The sequence below is a fragment of the Sinocyclocheilus rhinocerous genome, unplaced genomic scaffold (genome assembly GCF_001515625.1).
Source record: "Sinocyclocheilus rhinocerous isolate Xijiao unplaced genomic scaffold, SAMN03320098_v1.1 scaffold141, whole genome shotgun sequence".
Classification (NCBI taxonomy): Eukaryota; Metazoa; Chordata; class Actinopteri; order Cypriniformes; family Cyprinidae; genus Sinocyclocheilus; species Sinocyclocheilus rhinocerous.
This window is the reverse complement of record NW_015642068.1, coordinates 278,658-288,657: the sequence shown is the minus strand read 5'-3', so window position 1 is coordinate 288,657 and position 10,000 is coordinate 278,658. Positions and strand designations below refer to the sequence as shown.

Genomic DNA, 10,000 nt, shown 5'->3' with positions numbered 1-10,000 from the left:
CAAAAACTTTATGTTAAAATTAATATTTTGCACATTATGCAAATATAAATTGATATAACCTGTCACTCAAACTGTACTTAAAATCTTATTTGTAAAATGTGTAAAATTACACACCAATGCACAAACAATAGTGGTAGTTTAGTTTAGTTTAGTTTAGTTTAGGCATTGCCGCATTGCGCTGCTAGAACTGACAGCTGAGTCCATGTATGATGGTGATCTGTTATTTGTTGTTATTTTATGAAAACATAAGTAAAAAGACATAATATATAATCAAATAAAAAGACATAATATACATGCATTCTCAATCATTACATTGTGAGCTGAAGCGTTTACTCTTAAATAAAAGATGTGCACTCTTACATACATTAAAAAATGTTAACCTTCGTAGCCTTGTTCTTCAAGTACTTCATGACTTAACCTTCAAATAAACTGGTTTTATTATGTCAAAAACATTATTTAATACCTTGCTACATTAAGTTACACCAAGCAAAAATTGTATTGGTCATATCTGCTAGAAATAGCTCCTTTAGTTCACAACTACACATTTTCACTTTATATAGCGCGGTGCAATTAATTCCAAGGCGCCTTAAAATTATCTTGAGACTCATAAACTGAATTACTGCATCCTATAAATCTATATTAGCAATGTCCTATAAGCACCTCAGTCACCTAATTAAAATTACTAGAAGCATTCCTGTACTTTGACAGTTAAGTGTTATAAAGGCCTGTAAAATATTATGGTGTGAATGAAGCTCTTCTAGAATTTAACAGTCTGCTTGTGTGCTGGCACGCAATGCATCCGATGCAAACACTTTGTAACCCTTCTCTCATCTCTGCTGTCTACGCCACTCAAATGAAAATCTGTCAAGGCTGGTGATTTGTGCTAACTAGCTATCGATCGCACCAGCGCGATGTGCGTTTACAGCTCTGGGGCTTGAATGCGAGGAGGAGAGGGAAAAAAAAAGAGAGAAGGAGACTGTAAAATAAGGAGTGCAATGCACAGTTGGTGGGGGAAAAAAGAGGGAAATACTGAGAAGAAAATACAATGTTTTGCATTTGGTTTACATCGAGTGCGTAGACAGATGCGAGACAAATCCATCTGACTGTGTGGTGGTGGATGCGTATGCTAGTCTATGACACTAAATAAGCACAGAGAGATGGGGATGGTGCACTTGACAACACTGAATGTTAAACAATGGACTTTGACTTCTCTGAAAGCACTCCCTCCCACCTTCAGTTAGCCCAAACAAAGGGGCACATAATGCACACCGGGGGCGAACTATTAACACGTGTGAAAGCTCACTCCGGCTGTGGCGATTCAATTATGCGTGTCCGTCCCGCTGCCTTTTCAGTAAAGACAATTACCGTTTCATATACTGATTAAACTAAAGGACAAGAGCCAAGAGAAGGACACACACATCAAATATATGGTTTAAATAATTATGCTGCTTCGTGTAAATTATTACGATATTATTATTAATAAGTACTCTAGTCCTAGTACAGTCTATTTTTGCACTTATATTATTTTTTGTATTTTATTGTTTTGTTAGTTGTTATATATTATATATTTCAAATTTTTATATTGTGGATCAGTAGAGTTGAAAATGAGTTTGTGGTGTTGTGTTTTTTTGTGCATTGAAGCTGCCGTGAAAATGTAATTTCATGTAAAGGATCAATAAAGTATCTAATCTAATAAAAAAGTGGCATAACAGATCTTTTAAGAAACTTAGAAATTATTTGAAAACAGGCATTCTAGGGCTAATTAAATCAATAATAATTAATAGTATTACTATTATTGCACAGTTACAGCCAACATCGATTGCTCAAGTCTTTAGGTTTCACACACAATGAACTTGTACACAAAAATATACATTAAACGTTGTGTAATATCAATGGGATTTTTTTAATAGTAATAGAAGTAGTAATATTACTACTACTCCCACTACTACTACTATTAATAATAGTAGAACAATGAAAACAATGTGGCTAAGATGAGTAAGAGAGTATTGTGAAAAAGATTCAAAGAAAATATATTTTTTAGCCTGACTCTCTTATTTAATATATACAAATTCAACTGACAAAATCCCTAAATAAATGTACAAATGCTTAGAAAGCCACTTGTCCATTTTTTTTTATTTTTTATGTCTTCTAAAAAAAAAAAACCTACAGGTACTCTAAATGCATTTAATAAATAAAAATGTTTGTCTTCTTTTCATTATTATTATTATTATTATTATTATTATTATTATTACATTATTATACAATTATTTTTATAATTTAGTAAAAATTTGTACAAAATTTTTCATTTTTGAAAACCCTCACTATCATAACTTAGACCTTAAATCATATTCAAACAATTTAAAAATAAACAAATAAATGCATTGCAAAGACCTGAATGTCATTTTCCCCTTTATAACAATGTATAACGGACAAAACCTCAAGCAAGAGTGAGATCATTGTTCTTGCTTGAAAATGCTATCATATAAAAGAATGCATTCTTGGCATGTATGTTTACATGAGTGTTTATTATTATTATTATTATTATTATTATTATTATTATTATTACATTATTATACAATTATTTTTATAATTTAGTAAAAATTTGTACAAAATTTTTCATTTTTGAAAACCCTCACTATCATAACTTAGACCTTAAATCATATTCAAACAATTTAAAAATAAACAAATAAATGCATTGCAAAGACCTGAATGTCATTTTCCCCTTTATAACAATGTGAGATTGAGAAAGTGAATAGAAATTTTTAAGAGGCTATAAATTCAAAAATGAAAAAAAAATATATGACTAATGCCACCTCACACAATTTATGCAGTGCTTTTACGTGCAGAAATAAAACATTTGTGCTGTAGTAAAATTATAAATATTTACCTTCTTTGACGGCTCCCTGGAATTTATTTTTTTCCCACACAGACTTCTCCTCCTCTGAATCCTCAAGCAGAGACTTATCACTGGGCACATACCAGGTGGCATGCTGCTCAGCCATGAGTGTGTCCAGATCAATAGTGCCCACAGAGCCCTTCCCGGCATCCGGGCTACAGCTAGCAAGCTCTCCATCTCCATTTTGACCACTGCAGTCACTACTTGTCTTGTTATTTTTTACACCTAAAGGCTGTTCCTCTGAAATGCTGAACTGCTGCCGTTGAAGCTGAATCTGAGCCTGCAATATTTCTAGCGGGTGAATTTCATCAGGGCCAGAGGCGCTAGAGGGTGTTCGGACTTGCTCCATGCCCGGCGTTCCCGGATGGCCCACTCCTCCAAAGCCATCCGATGTTGAGGTAGTGTGCTTGGAGAGGACCATGCCTTGCCCTTTCTGCACACCTATTAGTCCATTGTCTCTCTGCAACTTGGGCGAGCCTAACAAAGGGCTGCGGCCAGCCTTCACAGAGGTTGGAGCATCCGAGCTCGATGAAACCTCATCCTCATTGCTATAATGTGTGCTCACGTCATCTGTAAAATCCATGCGAGGTGAACAGACTTCAGATTTTGATACGCTCTGGATGCCGCTGTCAAGAGATGAGATAAGGTCAGCCTGATCTCCCAGCAGCAGGTCACCCCCTTTGCCCCATGAGGGAGAGGTGTGGGGCTTCTCTTGAGGTGTGCCTGTACTTCTCTCCCCCACACTAGCTGCTGAGGTCACCTGCTGGCCAGGACTTACAACAGGGTTATTGTTGTCGGAGGGGAAAAATATCCCAGGGCTCACATGGCCACTGTCTCTTTTTCTCCTCCCTCTCCCTCTCCCACTCCCTGTTGCTGCCTTCCCCTCATTGCAAGGGGTAGTGTCCATATTGTAATTTGGGGAGAGGGTGCTGGCTTCCCCCTGCACCGTCTGATTTTGACCTGGTGGCTTAGTGTTGCTATTTCCAGCAGGAGGCATTTGCCCACTTTGGGGGGCAGCAATGCTTGAGAAATATTCAGTCCCAGCATTCCCAGTGCCATTAACCACACTGTTATTCAGGTCCTGTTCTGTCTGACTCAGCTTTCGTTTCCCTTCTCCCTGAGTCTTCTTGTTGAATGTCACATTGAGGTTAGGGGCCGCCAGGCTGGCAATCATGTTCTGACAGGCAGTAGAGAGGGCTGCCAGGCAGCTCTGTCCAAAAGCATTGTCCTTGCCGCTCGTTTTGCTAAAATTCCCTAAGGAGAGTCCCCCAAGTTTGCTGACAGAGGAACGCTGGCTAGTGGGAAAGTCTGATTGGGATGTAAAACTCCCTGGTGAGGTGCTCACCCCTTGAGAGTTACTGAGAGAGGCTCCCTGTCGATTAGAGCCTCCGTAGGGAAAAGAGGACAGACCACCCATGGGTGGTCCTGTAAAGTCATTGGGGCGCCTTTCTAATGGTGTGTTGGGCAATCCAACACCTGTACTGGGAGACTGCATCTGTGAAAGGTTCCCCATGCCACTGCTGAATTGTGAGTGGATGTTAGGTGAAAGTAAGGGCTGCACGTGGCCCTCCCCTGGTATCCTCATTGGCTCCTGCATGCCCATTGCATTCACACCAGCTCTGAACATCACGCCAGGGCCATTTTGCTGCATTTCATGAGCTCCCAGCTCTCCACCTGTACCCATGCGATGGCCCAGCACTTCGCCAGGTGGATGTGTCCCAGAAAACCACCCACTCTCCAGAGTCATGTGTGCATTCCGTCCATCAAAGTTCACCATCCTCCCACCATTTTCTCTCTCGAAATTCGATTGAGGCATGCCTCCCACTGGGCCCCCATGCCCCAGGGGCCCTTGAGGAACATCAACATGATGACCCAGCTGCTGCAGATTTGGTTGTCTCATCCTCTGCTGCTGACTTCGAGAGGCCATTTGCTTGATCATCATTGCTGCATTTTGTTGCTGCTGCATTGACTGCTGCTCGGGCCCTGTAAGCTGCAGCGATGGGCCTGATGAAAAGCCATCCGTCACAGGGGGGGTGAAGTCTCCAGGCAGGCCAGAATAGGCTGCGGGAGAGAGATGATTCTCCATACCAGGCGGGTTATGCATACCACTGTTCCAACTGCCGCAACTCTCCCCGCCGTGAGTGGTATTGGGAAAATCAAACCTGGGCCTCTTAGCCATATTTAAATAAGGAGACTCAAAGTGTTGCAGTCTCTGATTGGAAGGCTGCTGAGGAGGGGGTGGCTGCTGCTGCATGTTGAACATGGGGTCACCATAGCTATGCATCCGTCTGTTCTCTGGTCTGTGAATAGGGTATTCAAACTGATTATGCTGGCCAGGCATCATGACGCCACCCTCCTGCATACCAGCATTAGCTGAACCCGGCTCTGATTGTGGGGGCTGTGGGAGAGATGGTGGGCAAGTGTTCTGTCGGCCAATCAAGCCTGGCTGCTGCTGCTGCATGAGAGGATGCCTGGCACCAGGCTCTATCCCCACTGGTATTTTGCGTCCACCCCCAAAACGTTCAAAGAACACACTGTGCTGGGCTGAGGGCTGCTGCTGTTGAGGTGGGGCATGGGGGTGTTCTTTAGAGATGCCCTGGATTCCAGGAGCTTGAGACAACCCTTGGTTTCCAGGAAAACTGGACCCTGGCACCTGACGGCCAGGCCCGAAATGAGAAAGCTGAGAATCAGACTCAGAAGGGGAGTACACAGACACTTCAAAATGCCCAGATGAGGGCTCATTAGAATAGTTGTAGTCCAGTCCTTCAACACTGCCTGGTGGGGGCATTCGTCTGGACTCCAGATTGTGATTTTCTGAGGAAGAGGATGAAGAAGACAGGCCATGGAATGAGGCAGCACGATTAGGTGACTGGTCTAAGGGGAGGCATGGGGCAGGGACAGGGTGATTTCCACTGGGGGGTCCGTGGTGCTGAAAATCAGGCATGGAGCCTGTCCTTTGCTGCTGCTGCTGCTGAGAGAAGCCATCTGCTGACTGCCCCTCAGAGAGTGGGTCAAAACCCTCGGTGAATCCTTGCTGGAGCCCCATACTGCTGTTATAACCCATCATCCTTCCGCTGTGCAAACAGGAGGACCCAGGTTCAGGTCCAAAGTTTCCCCCAAAGTGTTGATGGTGTTGGTGTGAATGTGTCTGAGGGCAGTGAGGATTATTGTGAGGTTGTTGAGGGTTAAAAAATCCATGCATTGAGGCCTGTTGTTGTTGTTGTTGGAGATTCCCTGCATGCAATTCAGAATTTCCTTGCTGAAATCCACCATACTGTTCCCCTCCGTTCATGTTAATGTTCATCTCAATCACAGGAAGCTCGTTAAGTGGGCCAATACCAGTCTCGACTGTCCCTTGTGGGCCTCCAGCATGAAAACCTGGGCTCTTGTAATGGGAGTTCATGCTCACTTTTGGCTGGTTAAAGTTTTTCTCAGTGTGGCCAAAATTTCTGTTATTAATTTATGGACTAAACTGTTCCAGCCCAAACATACTTCCCACAATCAATCCCGCATGACAGCCAGCTCGCCTGGCTCCACTGCAGTGTCTACAGTCTCCTTTATTTATTTTTTTCTTTGGCAAACTCTATTGGTATCAACAATAAGATGTGAAATACTTGAATAAAAATTATTGTACTTGAAAACCACAGTAATCAATAATTAATTACTGAGAAAGTCTATTATATTGTAAATTAATGTGGAATTGTAAGACAAAACGCTCTATAAAAACTATAAAATTCACGGTCTAGTCCATAATCTGATTCTAATCTGGAATTAATTATTTTTTACAAGGTTTTTTTTTTTTTTGGTAAATGTGCTGTACAGCACAGCAATAAAGCAATTCCCTTACCACTAAATTACCCTCAACTTGTGATCAGACAACAGCTACAAAGAAAAAATGTATAAATATGAAACATGTTCCCTCACATCATTCTCCACAGACTGTAATTCCAATGTGCTGTCAAATGTCCAGAGTGAGGTAAACATTCGTTTCTGTTTAAAAATCGCTTTTGAGTGCACATCATTACACCATCCAGAGTACCATAAAATAACATCCACGTCCATATGAATCCAGAACAGCGTCTTGTTTGGTATCTACTTTCCTTTAGAAATGAGTAAGAGTTTTCAAATCGCATACGTTGAAAAGAACTAGTTCCCTTGGGTTGAGCTTAACAAGCGACCACGCAGAGCAGAAGAAAGTGTGTATGAGTCCAGAGCACACGCGCTATCCAAAGCCCGCCAGCACTGCGCTGCTGGGTAACACAGCCCCATCGGTCCTGCTCATTGTCCGCGCAATCGAACAGTTTGACTGCAATTTCAATCACAGGCAACACTTACACATTCATGCAGCCCTCGTCTAATAGCAGCAGCTTTGAGATTTACTCCAGCTGGAAACAAGTCAGCGATGGATCACATACTGATGTCCGAGGAGCTCAGCAGCGCGCGCATCGACCGCAAGGACCAGCAACAAGTTTTGCATTTCAGCAAGCTCCTCCACTGCAAACAGCAGCCAATGGCATACGAGCCGAGGGACGGACGATCTCTTAAGGTGGGCCAGGATTTGTCTGTGTGCGTTCAGAGAAAGGATTCTCACGCGCTTAAGAGAGAGAGAGAGAGAGAGCGCGAGAGAAATCCAGTCACTGTAAAAACTCACTGAAGCACTGTAAAAGTACTACAATGCGTTTGAGTGTATGTATTTAGAAGTAAATACTGTAGGCATTTACAAAAGTATGATTATGCAAAAAAAATAAATATATATATATATATATATATATATGTGTGTGTGTGTGTGTGTGTGTGTGTGCGTGTGTGTATATATACACGAAGGCGTATAGCCACTATAAATGTGATTAAACTAAGTATGATTAATAATATGTGTAGGATATGATTAGAATTTATGGAGAAACTGTAGGCTCATATTTAACAAGGCAATGCCTAGCCTGTTCATGTTTACAATTGTAAAATTGTTGAAATAATGTTTATAAGTAAAAAGACTCGGTTGATTTTAATGAAGAAAGTATAGCATTCCAGAATATCTCCTGAGAACAGTTTGTTTGGACTGTTTTTAAACAAAATTATTATTATTATTATTTCAGTTATGTACATTGGAGTGTTTTATATCGGATGTTGTTTATGTAATATATAGCACTACATTATCATTATTGTAGCGTCATGTGTCTTGTTCTGTTTAGTCTTTTAGCACGTTACAGTTACATACAGATGTTAAGCTCTTATAGGTTGGCACTGTCAAAACAGCATGATTCAATCTCGCATGATAGAGTTAGGAACTATAAATCATACAGTCGCCGAAATATCAATTATCAAAACATCATCAAAGACAAGCTGCTGTGGTTCTTCAGTGCGTTTAGTATCCTGATTTACGAAATGACCAGCTCTGTTAGTGTTTTGTGATGCTTTGACACTTATTGCAGACTTTTCGATAATATCCAGGTGAAAACAGAAGGTTGTCCTGCATGAAAAAAAAGTCCATCCTCATGAAAATGTTTAACAAAAGCGCAAATGCGCAGCAGAATGACCGCCCGGAGTTTGCTTTGTTAGCGCACTTTAAACAGCGAATTAACATTTCCATGCAGATTAATTGAGCAATTACCATAATTCTGTTTGCATTCTAAATTAATCCGATTTAGTTCGTGGCAGCAGCTGATTCTATCTATCTAGCTATCTATCTACCCAACACGCACAGGCTATATCAGCAGAGTTGAAGCCATATCTAATAATGGAATAATGGACTGTGGACACGGATTATTTCCTCTTTAAATGTTCTAGCTGCTGTCACGCTTGTGCGTAAAACTGCTTTAGTTATCCACGAGTATTTAGGAATGCATGCAATGTTTCAGTTACCCCAGTAATGTAATTAAGGAAGAGGAGAGGAAAAGGAGAGAAACCCGTCCGTGGGTGTATTTTAACTTAACGATCACCATTAAAACAAACTATTTGAATCGTAGAATCAGGCTGTCTCTTCAGAATAGCCTGCTACATAATGCCCGTGATGTACATCAATAGATCAACAGAGGGTTTAACCTAACTGTACCTGACGGAATGAACATGTAAAGTAGCAGTATATTTCCCTTTTTCATGTCCCTAGAGGTGAATTAAAGCACAGCTGCTTTATAATAATAATGATGATAATAACAATTAATTTACTATTGACCGAGATGAGTAATCATACCCATACACCACAAGCATGTGTTATCTACTCAGGACCTGTACGTTTAACCCTCTCTAAATTAATCTGGCAAGAGAAATACAAACACAGTGTAAATAAATGAGCGACAACTGAAAACATATTCTGCACCTTCTATAACAACAACAATAATATTAATAATAGTAAACAATTTTACCGAGATGAGTAACCATACACTTTCACTACAACTATTTGTTATTCTACCCAAATTAATATTGCATGAGAAATACACACACGTAAATAAATGATGGTCAAATTACAATTTAAAGCATCTTATTTCCCTTCTAACATAACAGAAATATGAAATATCGGTATCATGCCATTTAAGCACAAGCTACTGTACAACAAATGCTTGGAGACTTGGCTTGAACAGATTGATTTTTTTTCTTTAAGTTAAAAAAAATACAAATCTTCGAGGGTGAAAGCCATATTTCCCTGTAAAGGGCTTTGGCTGTGGAAATTCGGTGAAGAAGACACAGTGCCATCTAGCGATTAATAAACAACCTGCAAGTGTGCGCAACAAAACAAATACTGTTTGACTGATTATGTATGCGTGTAATATTTAATGTTGGTCAATGCAGTGAGAATACTGTCCGTGACTGAATCATAACAGTTCACTGATATCTGGGTAATCAGAAGCACGGAGCAGGTTATGTAACAGCACAGAGAGATAAGAAATAAGAAACCATCAGCACAAGTCTGCATTCAGTGTCTGGAGGGATAACTGGAATTGAGATTATTGTTTAGTCCCTAAATTTAATCAGCGGCACATGAATGTGAGAAACATGGGAAGCACTGAAGGGTATTACAATAAAATGAAAAAAAAAAAGAGTGTACAAAAATGAGAATTAAATATGAACAACTAAATGCAATAAAATGAGGGAGGAAAAATAGAATAGAAC

The 10,000-nt window shown here is 40.5% G+C and overlaps 1 protein-coding gene across 1 annotated transcript in view; it reads right to left on the bottom strand.

The window, feature by feature from the left end:
• Positions 1–6,487, bottom strand: part of mn1b (meningioma 1b) — a 16,839-nt gene extending 10,352 nt beyond the window's left edge. Inside the window, 1 exon segment of the mRNA XM_016572543.1 lies at positions 2,888–6,487. Coding sequence (XP_016428029.1) covers positions 2,888–6,386 — 3,499 coding nt within the window. The 5' untranslated portion in view covers positions 6,387–6,487.
• Between the last annotated feature and the right edge of the window lie 3,513 nt (positions 6,488–10,000).